General features: G+C 43.6%; 1 protein-coding gene across 1 annotated transcript in view; it reads right to left on the reverse strand.

Moving 5' to 3' along the window:
• Window positions 1-1,173: 1,173 nt before the first annotated feature.
• The window catches only part of si:ch211-250c4.3 (uncharacterized protein LOC100535981 homolog), a 34,335-nt gene continuing 9,409 nt past the window's right edge, over window positions 1,174-26,099 (reverse strand). Inside the window, exons 2-8 of the mRNA XM_036546924.1 lie at window positions 23,263-24,059; window positions 13,657-13,818; window positions 8,249-8,417; window positions 7,190-7,317; window positions 6,527-6,648; window positions 3,212-3,318; window positions 1,174-2,288 (exon numbers count right to left, since the gene is read on the reverse strand). Coding sequence (XP_036402817.1) covers window positions 3,222-3,318; window positions 6,527-6,648; window positions 7,190-7,317; window positions 8,249-8,417; window positions 13,657-13,818; window positions 23,263-24,059 — 1,475 coding nt within the window. The 3' untranslated portion in view covers window positions 1,174-2,288; window positions 3,212-3,221. The remainder of the gene's footprint in view (window positions 2,289-3,211; window positions 3,319-6,526; window positions 6,649-7,189; window positions 7,318-8,248; window positions 8,418-13,656; window positions 13,819-23,262; window positions 24,060-26,099) is intronic.

The following is a 26,099-nucleotide window of genomic DNA, read 5'->3' on the forward strand; positions in this document are numbered from 1 at the left end:
AGAAAGCTTGGATAAACCCTGGAATCCTTTCTAGTTTCAGGCTTCAACTTCAAATTTCAGGCTTTTTATGGCCCAGAATATATATGACAGAACTTGATTAGTGTGTTCCCTTGTTTCAACACAATCCCTCAAAATCAGAAGTCATATCTGTAAAATGCTGAAGTCATCAAATATTTATAGTTATCAATGGTATTCAGCATTGCTCCTTCTCTTGTTTTCAATATGCAGGTACGTTTCTGTGTACATTGTGTGGGCAGCTTGCACTGGGTCAGTTTCCAATACTGTGCTCCAGCAAATAGGGATTATGCAGCGCTTGATTAAACTGGCTTTAGTGGGACTTAAAGCATTTCCCGTAGTGAGCCGACATGTAAACCACTCCAATGGTAATCTTTTCTCAAACCTGTGAGAGAGATGCCTTTAGGCTGTAAAAGATTTTTTAAAAATCTTATTTGGATGGTTTCTCTCCGTCAGTTAGAGATCCAGTCCCGCAGATAGGATGCAGAAATGGCCTCTGTAGCCGCTCAGGACAAATGTCAAACACCAAATTACCCTGTCTGAGTGCCAATGTCGTTTTGCTTGTTGAGTTCCCTTTTTGAAAAATAATATATTTTTTGAATGCAAATTTTGATATTTTCATCCAAATCCCCTTCAGGCTGACCTGACACTAATGTGTGTAAACATAATGGGGCATGATGTTTTTGAACAACCTTAATCAATGCCTTCCAAGTTTTCTCACATTGATGAATTAATTCTGTTCGATTACAGCATGCCTTGAGTAGCCTTTCTTGATGCGACATCACCTCATGCACTTGCTTCTTTGTTATATTCGGATGATAAAAATTCAAATTCAAATTTCCTGTCAGCATGTTTTTTGTTTATGCTGAGCACAATCAGAAGGCCACATTAAAATTTATTTGTCCTAAAATGGTCACAGCTACCCTCCAACAGGCAGTGGATCACAGGATCGATAATGTTTTCCATATTTTTTGTTTCCTTTGTTGGATTAACCATTTATATCCCCATATACATGCTAATTTGAATTTGTTTCATACAACACACACTCAGTCAAGCAAACAGCAATCCATTCAAACTTTGTATACATACACATAGATAGTACACCTAAAAATGATGTTTCATTCTCCAAATACATATTTATAAAATGATACATTTGTAAAAAGACACACTTGTTACAATATAATACATATCCATATCTTCACATTTGTTTTGCGGGTGTATATCGGTACGTATGGTCCGTCTTGCCATGTAATCAATTCTTAATATCAATGTATGACTGAGACAGACAGAAATTGAGGCAGTAAGCTCTTCAATCAGATGATGCATGATCAGAACTTCAGATTGCAGAAACACGCTCCTAGTTGTATAAACACAATCTGTGGAATAAAGTGCATGATCCAGTTCTAGTGGTGCCGAAGCTACTTAAAGACTGCTACAAAATCTGAGCCACATATCTGTAATTGGGAACAAATGTGCTTAGTTTTTAGTGGATCTGTTATTGTTTTGTCTTATCAAATGCAGATGGTGTTTTCAAAATAACAGCTGAAAGGCAGTAAGTGCACACATATGATAACGTGAACAAGAGTGTTACAAAGCAGATTCCACTTGGATTATGGCTCAACGTACTGACGATCAGCACATTACTAAAAGTAGGACGAAAAAGCAAATGGCTCAGGAGTAAAATAGATCTGTGCCCAATGGCTTTTTGGCTTGTGTACATAGCAACATAGCAAAATTTGCCTGAAGAAGCAAAATTCAACAAATGAATTTCAAACATAATGTTGGATAACCTTTGTGTATGTACTTTTGTAAGTCGCTCTGGATAAGAGCATCCGCTACTACACTAAATGCAAATGTAATGTGAATGGATAATGGATGCAGCTGAGAAGCAGTCCAGACCTTCTCCTAAATACTGGTTGACATTTGTATTCAAAACAACGATACAAGATGAATTCATGTTGAGAACTACAGACTGGAATACATGTATTTATATCTTTAAAAATTTGGAATAAACCATAGTCTCCCTGTTGATATAAACAATAAAACAATAAATCCCTTGATAATCTTTTTTAAAGAGCCCGTTCCTCTTCACGCTTGGCTTCAGCTTTTTTCTTTTTAGACTTTACATATGTGTAGTCCTCTCAAAAGATCTTCCATCGCACGTTTCCTCTTGTTCCTCTCACTCCATCCTTCCTTTTCTGTACACTCTGTACAACTTGACTTTGCCTCCTTCTCCTAGGAATGCACTCCCACCCATGGTCCATCTGCTCTGCCTGCAAATTAGAAAAAAGCACTGGGTTTAATTGACTGAAAGACTGACTGACTGACTGACTGACTGAAAGAAAAAAGGGACCTACTGTATGTACAGGCACTATGAGTTGCCACGCTAATGAATCTACCAACACACTTCAGTAATGCTTCCAAGCAAACTTTGATTTGAAGGCAGACAGCATTTCAAGAATGGGGGTTTTCGTCTGGACCTGATGAAGGTGTCTGTGGTTGAAACATGTGGTTGAATGTTGTCAAAAACCCTATTATACATTCCCACAGACCCTAAAGTACCCACTATGGTAGCAAATCCATGGATAAACCACTCATGGGTAGAACAAACTCACTTTGAAACTGAGCAGTCTTCATAGATACAGAATGATACCACTGCACCGCACTAATTTTCACTGCGTCTCTGTCCGAAAAAGTACTAAAATATTAGATGGGCCTCTGGGGATGCAAGGTTACTCCATTAGGGCTGCTGCTGAAGGCTCTCAAGAGCCTCTGGTGGGTAATAATGTGTCATATCTGTTCCCATTAGTGGCCCCTTAAAACCTTGCTGGGAACGTCAGTGCACAGCCAGCAGAGCGCATAACAGTGCAATATGATATTTGCAGGCTTGCTTTTGTTAAATGTTAAGCTTGGTGCATGTTCCTCTTTAAATTCTCCACTGGACGATGTTAAGGTCATGCAACAAGGTTTGTTTGAATGTCTTTGATCGACAGACAGTTTCTCTAAATGGATCTATAAAAGGAGATTGTCCTAGATGTCACAGAAATGGAAACCCTGACATTTCAATTCACTCCTAAGTTTTGAAAGAAGCAAAAAGCTGCGGATATCAGCAGAAATCAGTTTGGGGTGGATGGTAGAGGTGGGGGTTACGTAAGCATGTCACTGTTGTGAAAGCGGCGGCTGCATTACAACTCACCTGTCTGACACTACTGGTGCCAGATGAACTCTGGTTTGTTTTGGTGGCCCAGAGCTATCATGGAGTTCCTGTCTCTTTTTGGCAGCTCCACTGGTCCCAGATCAGGCCTATGGAAGAATAGAAACCATGAAACTTGAATGCCTAATTCTCAGAGAGATAGTGAAAGTACATCCTCTGCAATGAATGTAAAGGGCACCTAGGGGTGCTGAAGAACATAAACCCAAGGTTAAATTGCTTGGTTGGATGAACAGCACTGAGCATTTCACAGCCATTCTTCTGAGGGCCTTCTAATGTGTGTGCATTTGGTTGGACCACGCAGATACTTTCCCTGGGTTGGAATTTTCAAACATTTGTGGTCCTTTTCAGGGAATTCTTAAAATTATTATAAAATTCCTAAAATACATATATGCTTAATTCCACTATAAAGCAGACACAAATAATGTAAAGTACAATCACAAAAGTATTGTTTGTTGTTTCAGGAAACGTGGTTGTCAACAGCAAACATTGTGTTTAAACACAAACTACACACTGAAAACAAGCCTGTAGGCTCTGTCCAAGTGTTCGACAGTTCTGCGAGTGTTGTTTTCCTACAAGGAGGTGGTAGGACTTTCTGGATTGTAGCCCTCGGCAACTGAGGTTAAGGAGCCCGCTCAATGCGATCTCACACAGCTGCAGATTCCTCTTCTTTTGAATGATGATGACATTGCATAAGGGCAAACCAAACAAAGCCAGCACAGTAACCTGTAAAGCAGCAAAGAAAAAGTCCCGAACAGGGAAAGATGGCGATATTTTCCCAGAGGTCTCTGGAGGGAGGGTTCCTCCCTAATTGGTCCGTACATTAACTGAGAGGAGTCTTCCTTTTGACAACGTCGGCATAGCTCCCATATCTCGGGTGATTGCTGTAAAGTACCTCGCGAACCCTCCTGCCTCCTCTGAGCATACCTTGAACCTGACATTACAACCCCTTCGCTATCCATCTTTGGGCCTGTGCCAAGCTCTCTCAGCGAGAGGGCCATATTTCACCGTCCGATAGGTCCAGGCTGAGGAATAGCTTTTTCCTTCCCTCGTTGCGACTCCCACACAACTACATACACTCCTAGTCCTCAGACGACTACATGCGCTCCCAGCCCTAAAAAAAATGTCAGACCGCAACCCGTCTCTGATGCTCTGTCCATATAACTCTCGAAACTGACTCACCAAAACCTGCCCCCGGAGTGGGTTGAGGCGTGACGGCTGCGGTCATACAAACTACGGCGTTTGCCTGAGCTGCTCGCCGTTTGAGGGGCGCAATCGACTTTCTTCAAAGGAGAGTGGTATGATCTGCCTTTCCCCGCAGTTTGAGGAACAAGGCTGCTACGTTTTCCGCGTTTTATTCCCTCAACCGTGTTGTGATTTATTTCCTCTTGAACCCAGCAGTGCAAGACACCAGCTTCCACCAGAGTGGAGTGCCAAGTTATTTCTGATGAGACTGTGAGATGGGAGGGTAGACCCAGAGAAGCCTGAGTTTAATATGTATAAAAGTGTATGTGCTCAACAATCTCCGAACACCAGAGATTAAATGCAACTTTGTTTCAGTGAACATAATGTGGTCATTTTTTTTAAAATTCCACTATATGTCAAAAGCACACTCAGCCATGAAAAAACTCGATTATATGGTGCATAGATCCCTGGGGCAAAAATAGGTAGATTAACCAATACATCACAACATATAAATGGAGTTCATCTAAATTTGTTCCCTCGGTAACAATATTTCATGGTTGTAATGGAATCAGTTCAAGGAACTTTCTAGAGTTCTTCAGAAGTATACTTCGTTTTTCCAGGCATCGGTTCTCAGAATCCATTTCATTTAATACGGTATGCCTTCAACAAAGCATGTCTGATATTTAACCTGGCTAAAAAAGAATCATTCCTCTATCGATATGATATGATATAGCTATATGTGTACATCTTGAGAGTTCCTCATTAAATGACAGTGGCATGATAGCGTTAAAATTATGAATAAATCGACTCTGGTGACTTTATAGCTTTGTTCTCTTTAGGGTATGGGTAGGGAATATGACCTGCCAACATGTAGCTTGGTGTATAGCATGCCTTCCATATAAATTATGAATTAGACAGAAAAATGCACAACTTGAAAAACAGCACAACTTGACTGCCTGCCACCTTGGGTCTGTATGTAAGGAGGTAGGGTCACATGAAATAACCAATTTGCTCCTTGTTTTCTGAGCTTGGAATAACTTTGGACCAATTCCACCTTGTTTCTGCACAAATCCAGGCACATTTACAGGAAACAATTTAACTGAGAACCATTAAAATGAATTGTAGTTATACAAATAATTGCAGCAAAAACATAGAAATATGACCACTTTGAAAGTTTAATAGTCCTGTCATCTCCGTCTGTATTGTTGGAATATCCCTTTCCACACAGATGTCTTTGTGTTGTTTTGTTTTTTTAAAAAATACATTTCTTTGTTTTTGTTTTTCTGTAATGTGCAGGGTGACAGCCTTACAGAGCATTCCATATAAAGATGCCTTTTTTCAAATAAGATTTGATTTGACTTAATTTTTGAGATGTAGCTTATTACTCTGAAAAAAAATCAACACTAAACCCTGACCTTTGTATTGTTACGCTGAAGTTATATGCCTCAACTTTCTAATATTACATATAACTTATAATGTTCCTTCCTGCTTTAATGAAGTCAAGAAAGTCAACCTACATGTTCTTGCTGATATGCAGTAGTTAAGATATGATTGGCTATGAAAATGAAGAAACCACAGAGTTACTTTGGCTGAAAAAAGTCAACTGTCGTATTATTTTTTTTACCTTTTTATTATTATCCTGAACCACCTGAACTTACTTTTGTTTTACATGTATATCTCATTGGGACTTCGTATTTTTCTGTGAAACATCTATTATTTGAAAAAGAACTACTGGTATGCTGTAGGACATACCATACTCACTACACCAAATTAGTGCCCCATACTGTCAGACTGAGAAATGTTTCATAGAGCCAACCAAACACCTTCCCTGGTTTGCATTTTTCACAAACTTATCTGTTTGTGGTGTACATTTGGTTATGATTTATTGTTTAACAGACACCCTCATCCACAATAACTTAGTTTACTTACTATCCATTTTTACAGATAGATATTTAGCAAAGCAATTCAGGTTAAGTGATCAGTGGTACAACAGTAGTGCACCACCTGGGAATTTGACTGGCGACATCAATGTTGCGAGGTCTGCTCTTTAACCACTGTGCCACCCTGCTGCCTAGTTAGAGTGTGATTAGGAGGGTACGAGGCTGAGGGGCCTACCGGTAGAGCTGGGGACAGGACCTCTTCAGGGAGCTGGAGGACAAGCCCAGCCTGCTCTGGTTCCTCAGCCTTGTTTTCTTTACCAGCTCCTTCACTCTTCCCCAGGTGTGGTTCTCACTCAGCTGGGAGGGGAAAACAGGTCACACACTAGTGGTCAGACTGATCGTCATGCACATACCGAGAAATGGCACTAGGCACTCGTCAAATCAGCTTGCCCCTGTCAGGAGGGGAGTGTTGCAGCAAGAAGTCACCTTATTAAAGACTATTAAAGAGATGCTGTGTATATATTCTTTTTATATTGTCTTTTCATACACCATATGTGTTGTTTCAAGTTAATTCATTTTGGTGGGGCTATGCTGTTCAATGTCAATGCTGAACTGTTAAATTCTGTTCAAGAACTTCTAATTGTAAGATGAACTGTGCTGTGTACTATAATTCACAAAACAAGTCTAGACTCAAGGTCATATTTTCACCTTGAGCGTTAAAATTAATTCGATCTTCATCAACATCAATGCCAAGATTGCTCTCTAAGAGAAAAGAGGGATATTTGTTTTGAGAATCGGAAGGAGATGTTCTTGGGAGTAACGTTTCTCTTGCTCTGTCACTTGTCAGTGGTTGCTGTCAGTTGTGGGTGATTAAGTCAGAGGCGAGTCAGTTACTCACCCTCCTGTGTGGGGTGGAGAGGGCCTCTGTGCTGTCACAGAGGTATCTGGCCTCACCCTCTGTGTAGCTCCTCCGATTCAGCCCTTTCCTCCACAGGGGCACCGGCTGGTGGCATCCATTCTCCCCCTCTGTCCAAAACGAAGATACAATCTCGTTAGCCACAGGAGACCAGCTCGTGCTGGAAATAACTCATTTGGTGTGTGTGTGTGTGTGTGTTTTTTTTAAAGAGGGTAAATCTAATATGACATGTGGCGATATGAATCAGCTGTCCTGGGAGACCTCTTTTCCTCCAACCCCACCCCCGTACCCTCTAACACCCCCCTCAGTGTTATCTTAGCGCAGGGGACGACCGCTTCCATCCAGCTCCAGTTTCCTGCCAATCTGAGGGGCAAGGAATTCCAGAATCTGTGGGATGTCATGCGCTCGGTCAATAAGCAAGATGCCAGGAATTCCCTTCTCGCTAAGGTAATATTCATTATCCCAAGGGGGCCTCGGGGGCCTCATCCACCCACCTGAGGGAACGTGAGTCGCTTCGAAAACAAACGAGCATGAACTTTTCGGGAAATGACCCCTGAATGAGTGGACTGCTGGCGGTAAGAATGTGGAAAGCAAAGGTGAAAGTGAGGTGAAATCACACCTATGGCTCTCCAGAGGCGTACTGTTATTATTCGTTATGTGAGATGAGTGTGGTAAATGAAAATGGCACTTTCAAGAACAGATAGGCCATAACGTATATACAGATTGCATAGTGTGTGGCTACATATACATAACTCCAATATATTGTACTGCTCAGTGTGAGTTTTGATATAATTCCAGCACATTGTCTTCTTCAGGCTACATTAGCTCTAGCTCTTTGTAATTGATAATGGCCTCCTACATCTCAAAAACAGTAACCCTACATGAAAAAATGTTTTACTCACTGAAAAGGTGGCTAGAGTTTTCCACCTGCCACAACTCCATTGTGTCAGAAAGGTAGCAACAGAAAAGTACTGCCACAAAGAAAAAAATCCTCTCAGGAAAGCGCTCTGTGTTGGTTGGGTTGCATTTGACTCTACGGACCTTGTTTCCCTGTCCTGCCGGGCTGCCGGGTGATCTCGGGGATGGTGGACAGGTCGGACAGTGTGGCGTTGGAGGCTGTGAGCCCGTAGAACTCGCTCCTGGAGTGCCTCTTCAGCTCCTGGAAGGCCAAGCTGGCTGCGCCACAGCAACAGTGCTGGAGGAAGAAGTCCTGTTGAAGGACAGGAGAGGGAGGGGGGGTGTGAGCAACAGTGCTGGAGATGGCCATATCATACAATTTAAATTCAAATGCTTTATTGGCATGTTGTTAAAAATAAAGTATAATAACACAATAGTAAAGCAAGGGATGTACAGTTCAACACACCAACAACTTAACTATCAATTAATATTTCAGCTGCCTTAATAAAAAAGAGAAATCACTGAAGTCTATCTGTCTATAAGATATGGTTGACTGTTTCCCTCAGAGACTAGAACAGACAATCATACGACACTCAGAAAAAACAGACGCCAGTTACTTCACTTTCATTAAGAAAAGAACACCCATTCAAATGATTTCACTTATCTAAGCAAAACTTAAGTTTGTTTAGCTGTTATTCACTCTAATGTATCAAGGACGGTCCTCCGACAGCACATACTTGGCACTGATGTCCTGCATCTGTTGTAAGTTAGCGCAACTGAAAAAAGTACTTTGGCTATCAGACACTAGCATTGCTTGGCAAAGATCACCAACAAGAATGCCAGAATGTTGTTTTTTTTTCTTTTGGAGAATCAGCATTATTGAGGTTTATTTTAAGGTTTGTTGCTGGTCTTTTTTTTTCATCTGCCGCCTTTTCAGGTGATGGTTTGAGTGGTTCTCCAGGTGACGCATACAACAGTCACAGGTGTGAGCAGCACAAAGGGCACTGTCATTCAAAGGCCATTCGGAGCAGCTGGACGGTTGCTCTGAGTCATTGTCATGTGCTGGAACATTTCGAGTCAAAGTGCACGTCCATTTATTCAGCCGGAGGAGCGCTCTGGACGTCACTTCCTCACCAGTGCAGCTTCGCGTTTTTATTCTGCTGGTGTGGACATGATGGAGCAACACGATGGGAAAGAGTTGAAAGAGCGCAGTGTTTTTTCCTGTCCCATTGTTACGGGCCGAGGTTAAAAGGAGCCACGTCATGACTACTTATGAGACGTTTCCATTACAAGAGGGATGCGGTCCCCATCTGCGAACTTCCAGGGGCAGGTTCGAAATCCGTTCGAGATCGAGATGAAGTGAAATCATCTCCTTTTGTTTTCTGCCTTTCGGACAGGCCGCCTCTCACCTACTGTAGAACGCCAGTGCAGTAATGGAAAAGAACGTGGCGACGAGGCAGTCGCCATCACATCTTGTGTAATTTTCCCAGAATGCAACATATTCGTCCCGCAGCCATTACGTAACCGCTGGAAGTTCTCGTCCACTCGAGAAACGGGGGTAAACAGAGCATGATGGATGACTGTTGACACCGTGCGATGGCTTGTTTTGTTTCGGGGAACTTCTGACAAAGTCCGCCGCTCCTGCTGGTATCGCGACCCAGCTCTCCCCTTTGAAAAGCCATCAACGGTCCACGCGGGAGGCTCGGGCTCTTGGCCGGGTTTCAGTCGGCATGGCCGTGTGGTCTTCGGCCTCCCTGCCGAGTTCCTCCCCATCTGTGTGTGTTTAGCGCACAAAGGGGGCGCTCCACCCACCCGCCGGCAGCGGGCAGGTCTCTGAATCCTCGGGCGCGGGACGGGAACCGGGAAAGGCATTACACAGCGCTCTCAGGAGCAGGGGAGGGTCCGGGAATTCCAGCTGCGAGCGGCTCACTCCATCACATCCCACTCATTAATAATCCTCACTCCAAAACATCAGGCCCCGGGACGTGTACCCCTGGTGTCTGTGTGGGATGCTGCGGGGGGTGTAGCAGGGCCAAGGAGGTGAATCACTAGCCAGGTGGTGTCATTACTCATGCAGGCTAGCCGCCCACCACCGGGGCAAGTTCATTGTTACACATAAACAGGTTGATTCTGAATGTCTTTGCCTTGGGGGGGGGGGGGGAAGGCCTCTCTGCAAATGTGTGGCCCTGCAAAATGTCAGCAATGGACAGCATTCCATATCAGTGAGCCAGTTTACTATGGGATTAGTGTAGGAAAGGACAACTGGCCATAGTATTCAGCTGTAAGACTCAAGCAACTGACTAAAGAAAGAGACTGATTCCCGCCATGGGTTTCAGTAGTCCTGCAAGACATTTTTTATACAGGTCATGCCACTTCAGGTCCTTTGGAGTCATAGTCCATCTTGCTGACTGGCCCTCGTTGAAGCACAGACAACTCAAGAACAAGGCAGTAGAAGAGTAAAGCTCTTTTAATTTTTTAGTATGCCTGTACATGATTTAGTGACTGGGCAGAGTGAGGATCTTGACCTTTGAAGGAACAGGATTGAGAAAATCCCTGCAAGAATTGGAAGGCTGCGAAGTGCGGACGCACTATTGTCCTGCCTCTGGGTCTTTAATTGCGGCCAAAGAAAGGCCAAAGTGGAGATGAAGGGGTTAAGGGCCAGGGTGTGGTGTGCCGGAAGGCCTATTCACCGGCTCAGACACGTTCTGGTGGGGAACCCCGCTTTTGAAGTGTTTGTCTGCGTGTTGCCACACGGAGACGTCCATTGAACAAACTCACAGCAGGGTAAAATTACTTGCCCCAGGGTGGTCGAGGCAGTGTGGTCTAATTTCTTCGCATTTTCCCTCTTTAATACTCTTGATTTCTCCCCCTCTTCCCCCCTTTTTTTCCTTGCTCGTGGAAGCAATTGAAAGGCATGCTAGTTGGCCTTAAGTTCGCTGACTGCAGTAAAAACAAATAAATGCGTCAAGCTGCTTCCCCTTTGATCCAAGGTACAGATAATAGTTTGGAATTAGAGACTGTGAAGACTAGAGGCAAAGACTTTTATTTATGTTATTCTTAAGTAAAAATTTGATTTATGTATTTCCTGAGTTTTGTCTGGAGGCAGACGAATAACTGGACTCTGGGTGCATCTTGGTAAAGATTGGCAGTGTTTGCAATTGGGTAACTGTGAAATTGCATTAGAAAAGCAGATTTGACATTTGCAAATTGCTTAAGTATAAGGAATCCCTCAATTGAGTTTCCTATACATTAAAGGTGATTGCTGTGACAATGAAAGTAATACGAGCACACAAGTATGAGACAGATCTTTTTATAATTATTTTGGTTTCGTCAGTTTGTCAGAGTCATGGCATAGTTTGAGAGAAGGAGGGGTGATAGGGTGCCTTTGTAACAGTGGCTAGGGCTGTCTTTTAGTAAGCGCATGTACATTTTGGGACCTCTCTCTCTTTTTCTCTCTCTCTGTCACTCTCTCTCTCTCTCTCTCTCTCTCTCTCTGTCTCTCTCTCTCTTTCTGTGTCACTCTCTCTGTCTTTAAAAGCTTTGAAGTGCGGACTCCTGCTGGGCTCACCCACCGCTTCAGTGGAAGGCTTTTCCGGCCCTTGGGCCCAGCTGACAGCGCTGGTTTTGAAAAGCGTCGTGAAACCTTGACTGTTGTTACACAGTGTTCTGGGGAGACATGTACTTAAAGGAGAGGGGAGTGTCTTCAGTTCAGTTCAGAATCTTCAGTTACAAAATCAAAAATTACTTTATGAAGTCAAAAAATACCGCACACGAGTGAGGCCAGACTGGACAACAACTCAGTATGCAAAAAGGCATCATCTAATCCAAACTAGCGGGATGCCTAAAGTAGTTATGAAAGCAGTTCAAAGAGATTAAAATCTAATTTCATGGTGGGTTTTCTTCTCACGTAAAGCCAACGCACATATGTGTCTCCTGTTGAAATGTAAAGAAAGCGCAGAGTGAATGGGTGGCCAGTTTGAATCCTGACCCGACTTTCCCTCACGTGCTTAACTTGAACAGAAGGCCTGGCGAGGGGTCTAGCTGGACGGGCTCAATTGCGCCGAAGGGCGTTTCGTTCCCATTCTCATGTGTTAAAGCGCTCCCCGCTGGTGCCCGAAACGCACCCGCAGAAAACAATATGGCCCAGAATAAAATCTGCCGTCACTTCACAACAGCAATGAATAGCCCCTGTTTTTTTTTCACACTGGCTTTCAATGGATAACATTTAAAGCCAACTTTTTTTTCATCCTGTTTTGAAAGGGAAAAACAAGTGTGAGGAGAGCTGGGACTGAGCATTTTTTCACAGCACGCATATTTTTTCCCGTGTGGACCATGAACAATTCTGTGAAAACATATACCACCCGAACCGTGGTCATTGCAGGTCATCATAAAACTTGCTCTTCAATAGCCAAGGTCGGTCCCTTTGGAAGCTTCGTTATTTATTGGGTATCACATGAATTACATCTGAACTACAAATGGATAATTGGTCTGAATAAAGTGTTCTAATTTCCAAGGTCCCGCTTACAGACAGTGTTTGATTAAGTTGACCAGAACCAGTCATCTAGTCATCTGGCCCAGTGACACTTTGAGGCTTTGCCTGGGCTACCTTGTGAGCAGCTCCCCTGCCGTCATTCAGGAAGTTGTGATGGTGCAGCTTCGGCAGGAAATCAACAAGCACTCCCCACTCTGAGGTCTCCGGCACCAGATGGCCAATGAAGACCACGCTGCTTGTTGTTATGTAGAATAGATCAGTGCAAACAAATCGCCCGTTTCCGCCCGCCTGCCGCCGTGCCGCTATAAAGGCGGCCAGGTCGAAATGTGTGGCCCACATGCTTTCCGGTGGGAGCGGGACGAGCACAGCTGGTCCCGTTGTTATGCAGTCGACTGCCTCTTTCATCTGGGGGGGTGACTCACAAATTCTGAACCTGCTTTAACGAGACAGCAGGGTTCACATGGTGACGGCACGGGCAAACAATTATGCCCCCAGGGCGCCACAGCGTTGTCACACCTGCATGTGACCTAAGAGTGCATCTCATGCACCAAGCACATGGGCTCCGTTGGAGCAGAAAAGACCAACACCGCTGTCTCCATCATTTTGATAGCAGTCGGTGTGAAATGCAGTCTTGTTAAAGACTATCTATGACAACTGCCTAAAAAAAGTTTAGCAGTAATTTACAGCTGTACCTCAACCCACCTTTCAACTCCTACACCTATGTAGAGCTGAAAATGAGTTTTTCTGGTAAAAATGTTTGAAGATGAACTCTAAGCGCATGGTGGGATGCACCAAATGCACAAGGTAATGGCTTCTACACAGCTGATTTGTAAAGGACTTCACACAGCCAAATCAACACTTTTGATCTTCTCACAAAATGGCCTTGGCAGCATTTCACTCAGTAAGGCAGCTGTGGTGGTTCTGTTTGTTTCTGCATGCACCTCCTTGCTTACCACCCAGCTAGCTGGCAACCTAGCAAATATTGTGCTGTAGAGTGACCCTAGAAGTGTTTCACCTGATAAGATGACACCAATGAGTAAGTCTCTGTCTCTCCACGCACCTCCTTGGTTTTCCTCATCTTGCTCTCCTTCTGTAGGCCGCAGATCTGCTTCTGTAGCCTCAGGTTGTGTTCCTGCAGCTGCCCGATCTTTTCAATGAGCTGGCAGATGTGCTCCAGGTAGCCCAGGCCAGAGCCCAGGGGGTTGGACTTGCTCTGATGTACCTGTGGGGCAGAGAGCAAAGAAATTACCACAGTGAGTCACAGCAAGCTGACCTGGGTCATGGACTCCAAAGTTTCACAACAACCATTTGCCCTGTGGATTAATTTTTAGAATTGCTTAAGGCACCCTGTACCTGTGATGTTATTTTTATTGAGGGATTGAGGGTTTAATTGGATGGATGTGACATTTTGCTCCCTCTACTAGTCCGTGTGAAACAACATTGGGGTCTTGCATAATGTTACTGGTGAAAGGATGCCAGCATAGTGGACCTGATTATAAATACCACGGAGCAGCACGCTTCTTTATTTTCAGCCTTGCCAACTCTTACGTATTCACTTTGACATACTCTTCGAGACCGTGAGGACAGGCTTCATGAGTGTCACAGTGAATGCGTCAGATTTGGCAACGCTGAGATGTTTACTTCTAAGTGTGATTTGTAATATCAGGCTTCAAGGCTGCATCAGTGGGCATCTCTTACTTTCCACTGGGGAAATAAACTTTCCTGTCCGAACTCATTTCCTGTCTGAATTCACTGAAGTGATGCACCTGAAGTTTCGAGCGGCCTTACTCAGTTTTGTTTCCCTCACTAAAGTGAAGGGAGTCAGGGTAGAACTCAACCGTGTATAACTCATAAATCACCATAAGTGCTTGTAAAGATATATCCTTGTGTAGCTGAATTGTCTCATTGAAAATATGAATGAATAAATGAAAAATAATGAATCAACATCTGTGTGTTATTAATGTTAGCTGTCTTTAAGGCAATTGGCCCTTGCACAGGCACTGTGTGATATGGTTAAAAGTCAGTCTTCTTGTATCTACTTGTCGTCCTCATGGTTGGAGCTTGGTACAGCTGATGATCTCTGTTAATGACTGTTAGTGTAAGAAAGCTGGAGGCATATTGGATTTGACTCTGACATTCTTGACCGTAATCTGTCCTTCTCAGCAAGAAATAACCTTGGGGGGATTAACTTCTTCTCCTGCCAACTAGTAACAGCTATGGAGAGTAACATTACATTGTTCAAAAGCAATATGCCAACTAAGACAGCAGGCTTTTTTTACACATCCAGTATTTGCAGATAGCCAGAACTTGTTAAGACCACAGACCCATCACCCTCCATTGTTCCTAATGCGGACAGTGACAACCGCAATAGGGGCCTGTCACAGCTCAGCACTTGATGTCACCCTGAGCCATCATGAGCTGCACAGCTTTTTTGTAAAGGAGATCAAAGCACCGGGGGGATTCTGTCCAATAAAGGCGAACTCTTTCACCCCTGCTTCAAAATGTTGTGGTTTAAGTGCAGCATTGCAACTGATTTACGAGTACACATAATGAAGTTTATCAGAAAAATTGTATACTACATGCACCTTTTTTTCAAAACCTTTGGTTCTAAAACACAAGCTACATGAACATGAAATAAGACAGAAAACAAATCCCTGGCTCATACCTGTTGTACAAAAGTAATTTTTAGGAATGTTTACACCGATTGTTACCATAACAGTGATATGATCTGTGACTGTGTCAGCACTGACTACCACACTGTTAAAAGATGTGGACCTCTTGGAATAGTAATAATTAATGGCTGTCACGGTTGCTTTTTTGTGGAGATGCAAGTCTTCCGTCCTTTTATCACTGACGAGATGGAAAAGGAAAAGGACTTGCATTTTTTCCGAGCACAGCTTGTCTCGTGCTGATTTTGACCAGAAACCACAGAGTTAGGAGAGATTACATGTAACTTACAAAGGTTCATCATGGGTCCAGGCTCCCCCCCTAAATAGTTACATAATCTTTACGTACTTTGCTGACAGACACTACATTTTTACAGGCTGGATTTATGATGATGGTGCACGCTAACAAATTCTCAAAGACCGAAACGAAGATGTTGAGAACGAGGACATAAATAACCTGGCCATTGAAATTCCTTGCAGAGCAATTAGTAAGTCTAAAATGCACACTGCTGAGGAATATCGAGTTACTGAAAAAGAGAAAAACATGTTAAGGATTATGATCACCGTTTAAAACAGCTTTATGCCTTTTTGAGTGAAGTTAATAAAAGTGAAGGAAAAAAATACAGCTCTTACTCAGCAGTGGACCACTGTCAATACCTTGTGACCCTGTTTCAGGGAAGGTTTGTCAGTTGATTACAGATAGCAGATCAGTTAGGGAAGTGACTCTTCCATTTGAATAAAATGTAGGTTGTTCAAGGTCGCCTCCAATCACGTTTTTGGTATACAAACACAAAATAGGCAGATGAACGTAAGAACACTGTCCATCTTACGCTGTAGACTGAAAACTCATCTGTTAAAATGGATTCAACTAACCCCACAATCTGATATTTCATACCATATCCTCAACCATATTTGCTAAGTAAAAGCACTATATTGTCAAACTCCTTCTTGAACCTACTGTGACAGTTAGCTGAATGCTGTATGTTACATGTAATGACTCCTACTATGAGTCATGACATTGGTGGTTTGGTATCGTCTCATTGAATTACATGGATATGATAAGGAAGACAGCGTGTTTAATCACAATCACATGTATATTTTGCAGATTTTTGTTATTAATATGAAATATCAATATTGAAAATAACAAATCATAGAATTATAATCTCCTTGATGTCTTGCAAATTGCTTCAAAATCATACAGAATCCATTTTTGTGCTGTAGTCGCTTTTGTATCTAGTCCTGTTGAACGGTATTGACCCCTGTCTTTAAGTAACTGACCCAAAAGAAACACCACCTCTATATCACACCATGAGATGGAGGTTATGGTCTGTGAAAGGGTGTGGCGGCAAAAATGAGTCAACGACCAATTGTTTTCTGACTTACGGGTAACGGTAAGAACACAAAGAAATAGCCGCACGCCTGCGTTTATTTATTTATTTAGCTCACACTGTTGGCTCTCAGGCACGCAGATGTTCACATTTCAAAAATGAAAAAAAGGAAATTTTGAGAAAATATTTATACAATCATCACATTCCAGCCAGGCTCCCAACAAAAGCAGGAAGTGAGCTCAGGCCGTTTTTTTTTTCCCAGAAGCCTCCTCTGTGCCACCGCCAATGAGGGCCTGTCGGAACCTGGCTAATGAAAGCGCGGGGCTTAACAATGGGGCCTTGGTCATAATAGGCCTGCAGAGGGAGCGACCGTGAGATGACTGCGAGGTTTCCTCTTGAGGGGCGCAGGAATGTCGTTGTACGTAAGATTAGGAAACCTTGCGTTGCCTTTAAAGGCAGTCATGGGACAGAGGTGGTTCTAGCTTGCAAACTGGTGAAAAGCTCTTTATAAATAGATTCCACTGACTGTAACATACTCAGTATGGATTTTTGAAGGACATTTTCAAATCTTGACTTAAAATTATCAACCAATTCACATTACCGGTCATGGTCCCCACCATTTGATTTTGCGTCAATCCATGTTGAATTGATTTACATTTTTACATATCATCCATATATGTAACAGGATGATTACTGAAGTAATTCATATTAAGTAGGCTCCTGAGTGGCACAGTGGTTAAAATGCTTGTCTTGAGTCCAACAGCCTGGGTTCAAGTCCAGCTATGCCATCAGTATATGATGACCAGGATCCCACGGTCCCAGAACAAAATAGAGGTGTGTATGTCAGCAGTGGTTTTTTGGCTCGCAGGTCTCCCTCGATTTGCAAGGCATCTGCAGGTTGCTCAGATGGCACTGGCAATTTCCCTCCAGTGGATGCTTCCTTTACTGTTGGGGGTGTGCTGGGGGACTCTGTGAAAAACTGTTGCTGTTGGCATGCAAGTGCATTGGAGGATTCAATACGCCCCAGTACTGACAGTCAAGTGCAGTGGTTGTCACACTGGGATGAGTTTAAAATCAAATTGGTGATTGCAAAAACATGAGAGTGTAACTGCAGTGTCTACCGTATGATTTTGGCTATGATTCCAGGTTCCAAATTACCACGTTACCCTGTTTTTATGCCAGTGATTAAGTTTTAAAACTGACGTGAGCAATGATCTTTAATCTTTTTCATTTTGGGTGAGAAAGATTAAAATTACAGCACAGCAATGCACACAATGAAATCCCTCCTTTGCACTCAGAAGAAACCATGGGAAAATAGAAAAACGCATCCCTACTGCTTGTTAAGAAATGTGTCAGAACAATTTTGTCAAACATGTCAAACTTACCCTAGACTAAATTCTTAAACCTGGTAACCCATCGATCATATATGTGTATTCTCCCCTCTCTTATCGTAGCAGAGTTTCAGTTAAGCAATAGGTCAGGTGGCAGATAATTGGGGCTGCTTTTCACACAAAGGGTGTAGTTTGGCTTCATCCTATGCAGTGGGGGGGCTCATTTAGATAAGGGAATTCCGAGGAGCTGACACACACACACGTGTGGCGGAAGATACCGGAAAGGGGGCAGTCGGTGGCCCCACGTAGTGTGTTTCCTGGATGTGATGGGCGTGAGCTGGTCAGATGTTATCGCATTCACTGCAGCTCTCATTCCCCAACGGCCCTGCGTGAGAGGAAGAGGGGGGTCCGGCACACCCCTGCTCCTTTCCTCCTCACTTCCTCTGTCTTCGGGACACAAGAGGCCACTTGGTTTGGATGTGGGAATCGCTGACAAAGGGATGAAATTCTAAGCCTCAAATGAAGTTAGCATTGCATTCCAAGCTAGTCTCTGAGTTGGTCCTGATTATAGATTGAGATCTGGTAAGAAAACTTAAGTCCTTGATTTCTCCAAGCCGCTTGTGACTAGTCTTTCTTGGACAAATACTGATGGCAGTTCTGGAGGTAAAGCTGTGTATGAAGTGGATTCACGCATTTCCAAGTGAATCTTCTTTTTTGTCAGTCTTCTTCAGTATTCATCACTGAGGATTAGATCCTAAAGTTAAGCCTTTACAAAAAGGTCCAGAGTTACAGAGTTGCAAATCCTCACCTCTTCCCCAAGTTTTTCAGATTTACATTGTTATGTTAGCTGTCTGTCTCTCTTTCCTCTCTGCCAATAGGTCATGTTACAAGTACACGTTCTGAGGTCTGGTCTGTTGCTCTGTATGTTAGGTGCTAGGATGTGTTTGCAAGTAATATTTTTCTTTAAATCAGTGCTTCAGGCCAAGGTGTCCTGCCTGCAACAAATAAGATTGTCTGTGCTGTCTGCTCCATTATCTTCATCAGGTAAAAGAGTGCTTGGTATTGTCATGGGTCTGGTCTGATGTAAATCTGAAGTGGCAGGAAGCTTTTGTCTCTTGGTATGTTGTCCCTTTTTCTGACCCATGTGAGGGGGTCTCCTCCACTGACATTCTGGCCACTGGCCATTGTGTGCCGATGAGGGTGCCCTCTTGGTTAGCCGGAGACCAGACAAACTTAGCCGGACCCCCCAAAAAATAGGGATTTTCAACCATCGCAATTCTACCGAAGATAATTGAGGGGTCAGATGCCCCAAAATGTTAAGGTGCTGGAAAATGTTGTTGTTTCTGTATCTGCATGTAAATTAATGTGAGTTCAGACATCACAAATCTACTCAAGATAATTGAGGAAAAACTAAGCACTCCTTGGCCCTGGCCAGGCCTCGCTGGATGTTTCCACCCTGTCCGTTGCATTGAAATACTTTCCTAAACATGACAATATTGTGAAGGAATGAGGCTCCAGATGTGGGGTGTGTGTGGAGATAGAGAGGTGCTTGCAGCATGTCTGTAGCAGAGCCTCTATTTGCAGATTGTCCTCCCAGCACACTCAGTGGAGGGGAAATGTTAAAAAATCAGCATAGCCTGCTATCGTTTACAGCGATATCAACTATCTCACCATTTGCAGGAACTGTGCGAATGGTAATCTGTGCTCTGGAAAAGGATGTTTTTCTGCCCTTGTGCTAAGACCAAGTCTTTGTCACCCTTAGGGGGAGCCACCCCTGTGATTCCACTCTGCAGTACCTACACTCCTGTTCTCGCCCTGTTCCTTTTAAATCTCCGCTGCTGGCTTTTGTTGCTTTTTTGCTGGTGCTCAGGGGTGGAAGGGGTGGAATGTGTTGGAGAAGGGGTGGAATGTGTTGGAACAGGGGAAAATTGGAGAAGTAACAGAGTACTGATGGGTGATATACCATAATTTGGTATTTGCCATAAAATGTGGTTAAAGCAGTTGGTGGTTGATTATATAGACATGGGTTTATTTCAACAGGAAAAGGGTGACAAACTCTGAACTCCTCTATTTAACCCCCCCCCCCCCCCCCCCCATTAAGTATTTATCTATGATTTCTCCTCCTCTGGGTTCCAATAATTGTTGTCTAGCAACGAAGAAAACCCTGGAGTTATTTGCAGTGAATCCACCTGTCACGTCATGGCTAACTTTTGGAAAAAACTACTGTCTGCAATTTTCCAGCAGTATTCCAGGATGTGGCGTGGGAGACAGGCAGGGATCTGTAACTGAGCAGGCTTTCTCCATCAGACCTGTAGAATGTACCATGGTACAGGCAGTTCTGTGCAGCAGAAGCACGCGGAGCCCCCACATCAGATTTGCTCAAATGAATGGAATGTGTCTCCCGAGCTCTGGAGATGGATTATATATATGTCTGTGTTTACGTGCCGTGGCAGAGGAATTCAGTAGAATCGCGGTTCAAGGGGAGCTGCGAAGTTATTGCCCTGTCTTCATTCTTCACTAACACTAAATTTCACACCGGTCCACACGGCCTCCAACAGACGAGGAAAAACGTCTAGTGGTTCCCATATGGAAGAACCACGTGCCGGTAGTACTGGACACCTAAACATATCCATATGATAAATAGTGTATCCTCATGTTCAGATATTTCTTCTCTGTTATCCCTTCACACTGTGTTTTACACCACATTCATAAACTAAGCTTTTTTGTATCTTCACATTATCAAGTGTCTGGATGTTATTCTGGATGCTTATTTGACTTTTGTACAAGTGTTCTGCAGAGGATTTATACCAGAGATGTTTGCCTTTTTTTCTACATTAGGCCTTATTCATTGCAAAAGCCCTGTGTTCTAATGGACAGGTGGCAGCCGCTCTGGGAAACAAGCCTGCAACTTTCATATAACCCGAAAACCAATCAGATTGGAGAGGGGCTTTGAAGTCGCCATGTTCTGAAGAGGGGGAAAGCTACAGAGCCTGCCAATGTTCTTTTTTCCCCCCGCACTACAGAGCTCCATTTAGTCCCCCCTGAAGAATTACCTTATTAGCTCTGGTGACAAGTGATGATTGCGCTCAACTTTACCGCCCGGTCCGCCTGTCAGCGCCGCACCCAGGGGCAGGCCGCGGAGGGGCCCCCAAAAAGTGCCCGTCCCGCTGTCCCCCCAAAAGCCAGGGCTAATCAAAGGAGCTTTATCTGAGTAAATATGTGAGTAATTTGAGCAATTTGACACCTGTCTGGTGCGCCCAGGTAGGGCCGCCCGTTTCGGGCGGAGGACCTGGGCGCGCTGGTAGAGAGGGAGGGGGAGAGCGAGCGGCTCTCCAGAGGCAATCGCCCCGGCCATCTGAGCGCTCACTCGGGGCTGATGAACAGGTGCTGCAAGACACGTCAGGCACGGGTCGTCCCTTACCCCTTGGAGCAAGGCCTGGCACAGGCAGGGAGGGGCTGGGTTCACCTCCTGACTCCACAATGCCACATCACCAAAAACACCTGTCGGAATTTCCACTAGAATTCACTCACAAATTTATCGACAGGATACGCCTTTCCGAAGGATGCCACAGAAAAAGTCAGTTTGCACCTTTCTGACAGATTGCCAGTGAACTGGCCAAGAATCAGGTATAACATGGGGTGAATGAGTGGGTGTTGTAAGAAACTCATGGTGGAGTATTCTCCTGCAGAGGTGCCTGGAGATTTTGGTCTTTTTTTGAGAGCAGCAAATGATCTCATGACAAGCAGGTCATTAACCTCTTCTGCTTCACTCTCTTAACATGACAACCATAACATCTCAATCAGGAAGACTGAGCTGATCTGGGTTCAATTAGAACAAGTAACTGCGCTGACAGGAATTAACAGAACAGTGCGCAGTGGGGAATCATAACAGATTCAGTCTTTCCATTGAGAATTCGCGTTTTCTGCATTAAAGGCTTCATCTGGGATAAATGTTTCCCCTTTGATGATGAAAGCGCTAACAGTCCCATTCAGATTAATGCTGTGTGAGCTTTAGCAGTATCACTTTACACGCAAACAGAATATTATGAAAGGCAGTGTTGAGACAACAGTGTAATATGCTCAGACATCAAATAGGTTATTACATTTGGCAGCCTATGCAGCTGTCAGGTGCAGCTATAGTGCACCCTGTAGTTTTCATTTGGGTGATGAAAAAAAACCTTTCTGGAACATGAATGAACACAGAGCTCTCAGGCAGGCTTTCATTATGAATGTGCTTCTGCTTGTCTTTATGAATGAATAAATCTTTCATTATTACGGTGATAAAAAAATAAGGCCGTGTGTAGACTGTGACACCCCACCTCGCATGAAGTGCAACTCAATGCCTCATTTTTCATTTTCACGGGGTGGTCCATTACCCAAAACAGCACGGAGCATGTGTTTATGTTGTACTTGTTTTATGTCGTAACCCTCTCCTAAGCGGTGAAAAATGCAGACTGTAATTGCTGTATGAGTCAAAAAAATGAAAATAAGCATTAGAGGCCCCCGCGGGATTATGAGTATTTTCTGAATTCAGCAGAGGCAAATAAACCTCTTGCCTATCGCTCAACATTGTTGTGATCATCTAGCATCTAAATCAGTTAGTCACTCATGATGTGTCCAGAGGGGATCTTCATCATTCACTTCCTGCACACACGTGCCTAGCCCCACAGTTCCCAGCTGCACTGGCAAATTCAACGATTTGCCCACTCTGTAGGGCTGGGCAATGGTTGGCAATTTAAGATAATTACAGGGAGCATAAACATGTTTGCTGTCCACCACCCAAAAGGGCTTTCCTACAATCCCTGCCTGTTTGGAGGAAGTTTCAACAACCCTTCTCGATTATGTTCTCTTAACAGCGCCATTTAGCAGAGAGACACTGAGTCAAGCATGATGTCAACCATTACTGTCCGTCAGATACAGAAGAAGTCTCTAAATGCTGGACAACTGCTACATTATGTGTGACATAAAAACACCAGCCATTCATTGTTCTTTGTCCCGTCTTATTCCACATATTGCACAGCTTCAGTGGTTATGATGGTTTCCCACAGTCATGGCTGCGCTCTTGTGGACACGCTGAAAAGAAGTACTGTCACCACTGAGTTACATCAACTAGCTATAACATTATACATTTTAAAATAACTGAACATGAGGTTGCCACCTGTGTTTGAGTTTTCAAGAAGCAGAAGTGTGTTTATTAAGGCTATGGGGGTTGTATGTATATATAAATATATGTAACACGGTATATATATAAACACAGCATGCAACATGTGAGGCATTTTGCCAGTCTAGAGGAGGAAACCAAGAGCAACCACATAAATAGTGGTCGGTGCCCTGGACTTACCTCACTCAGCCTGCAGCACTCATCCATATACTCATCCAGGCTGTCGCTCGTCGTGCTTTTCCTGAGTGGCTGCTGCTGTGAGACCTCTGTCATGTCATCGTAAGCTGCCGTGGAAACGCTGCTCGTTGGCCTGGTGTCCTCCACGGCAGCCACCGGAGCGGCCCCGTCCACCACCGTGCTGCTTTCGCAAGCCTCAGTGGTGTCCCCCAAGACCCCCTCCTTTGTCCCTTCCTCCTCCCTGCCCTCCTGAGTCAGGGTAATGTCCGATGGCTCACTCACGGAGCTTGCCTCCGCTTCCGAATTGGTAACCTCGTGCCCCTCCACCTCCGGCACAGGAGGAGGTGAGGTCTCCGCCTCCTCGGTCTCGGGACACTGTTCGAGCAAGAGAAGTGAGTCTGGGGTAGATACCGCAGCATTCAGGTCACGGGAGTCACAGGAGGACTCCCGGCTGTGGACGACAAAACTGTGTTCAGAACCTGTTGGGGTGGAGGGGGAGTTGGCCCCGCTGGGCAGCTCCACACCAGAGTCCTCAGATTCAAACTTGAACAGCCTGGGTAGCTGGGGGTCAGAGAACACAGACAGGTAGTCAGGCTTTGGCTCAGATGAGGCACCCTCAGGCACGCAGATTGTGGCACTCCTGTCCAAAGCTTTGACTGGTTCAGATGCATCCTGCTCTGACACAGATATGGAGATGGTTGAGACAGAGTCTTCGGTGTTGGAGACCTTCTGATGGAAGTTGTTGAAGATCTTCATCTTGGTCAGGACCACCTCGCTGTCCAGCACCATGTCCCCTTTCCCTAGGGTAAAAAAAAGCACAAAAGTCTAACTACCATAATATAAACATCACTTTGTGTTTGCTTCTATTTCTTTTGTTTCCTTCTTTATTTCTATGGTAATTGCTCTTTTATTAACAACAATTTTTTTCTCCACTCAAACAGGTTCAACCTTCCACCTTTTTGCCAAATTCCCACCATAGTTTCTCCTCATTTAAGCTTCCACTGAAAAGAAAGAGACTGGAAAAATGCCTGAGCATATGCCAATGTTTGAGTGTTGCATGGCAAATTGAAAGGTAAGAGGTCATCAAGTCTGCCATGAAGTGAATTGAACATCTTAAGAAGTGGCCTTCTTTCCATAATCAAGATATCTTTGCTACTTTTATATATTTCACATGCATATGCCTCAATATTCACATTCATTGCCAAACCTTTGTTTAATTGTCATCACAAAGTCTTGCTCTCATAAAAAAAGGTATGAGCTGTGAGGAGGGAGTCCAGGATTTGAAGATTGTAACCACTAAGGTATTCGAAAAATGTACGCTTGTGTAAGCATGTTGATACTGTTTTTCTCCACTGAGCTCACAATTATACGTCTGCTTTTTCCCCTCCCCTTTGACCATGAATGGAACAGACTTGTTGTCAAGAAGTCAAGCTAAAATGTACCAGGATATTCTGTTTTGGAAACCTGAAGACCTGCCTGATACAATCCAGCTTTCTTCAGAATGAGGACACTGAAGTAACTCTGAATACACATTATTTGTCGGTGTGCTCACGCCAGGCTGTCAGACTTTGATCTCAGGTCCACTCTTGTACCATTACGGGGTGCACTCATATGGAACATCTCCCCTTTCTTGCCTAAAAAGCAATCTGATACTTCTCTGTGTCAATCACACCATTTTCTTATCATTGAAAACAAGTGTGGCTGGGCTTGATGTTCTGACTTAGCATGGCCTAGTCAGTAATAATTCCTTATTCTAAAAGGTTTATATTGTTATCTAACAATTAGTTCATTTAGGCAAGAGAGGGCTGAGGGAAAATTGTGTATGGCAAACAACTAGGGATTTACCTAAATCCTATTTCAAGACAGCATAATTTGACGAGTTAGTCTGTCTGTGACCTCAAAGTTTAAGCAATGGAGGGGTTGTCTATAACCCAAAAAGTAAGAATGTGGACTGAATGAACAGTGAGACTTAAAAAAGTGCTTTGAAATACTAAAGACAGTGCTCTTCTCATTAGCCATAAGAACTTCAATGAGGTGAAACAGGAAATATTTTGGAACTGAGTTTAAAAGCTGAATGACATCTTCCTTTGAACAGAGAAAAAACCAGCTTTGTTTGGTATATTTCTCAGTTGTTGGTATTTATTTGGCCTTTTCAAGTACTGCTTTTGAAGTATCCAGTTTGTACATAAAACCTCCATCTGCTTTTCAGATCACTGTACTGCTGTTCTGTCACAGGTCATTGAACTATAAACACTGTCTGGAGAGTCATCACAGCTGATTGGAAGGAAGTGTAGTATGATGGTTATGGGCATGATGGATTCTCAAAGCTGATTGCCAGGAAGTGTACTGGGTATGACAGATTCCCTCAGCTGATAGACAGGATATGGGGCAATACAATGAATTGTCATAGCTGATTGTAAGGAAGTGAAGTGGGTATGATGAATAACCAAAGCTGATTGGCCGGAAGTATGTAGTTAAGATGGTACAGAAACAATGGCAACCATAGCTGAGCATATCGTAATGAAACAATCAAAATATTCCAGTATTATCTTGAACATCAACATTTCTTTTATCTGAACAAATGTTATCTTATGAAACAAGAAGGAAATTATTGTTTGCAGTTATGTCAAGGAAGTGTACTTTTGAGGGGTATTTTTAATTACCATTTTATTAGCGTTACACCATAAGACCATAATAAATCATAGTATAAAACAGACCAGTAATATTTCAAGGCAATTCCTGTAAACAACAGCTTTTGAACTGTTGAGCTGAATGTTCATTTAAAAATCTCCATTAAAAAGCTCCCGCTGATCTGTTTCCCACCAAATAATTAAGAAATC

The sequence above is a fragment of the Megalops cyprinoides genome, chromosome 15, assembly GCF_013368585.1.
Source record: "Megalops cyprinoides isolate fMegCyp1 chromosome 15, fMegCyp1.pri, whole genome shotgun sequence".
NCBI classification, from domain to species: Eukaryota; Metazoa; Chordata; class Actinopteri; order Elopiformes; family Megalopidae; genus Megalops; species Megalops cyprinoides.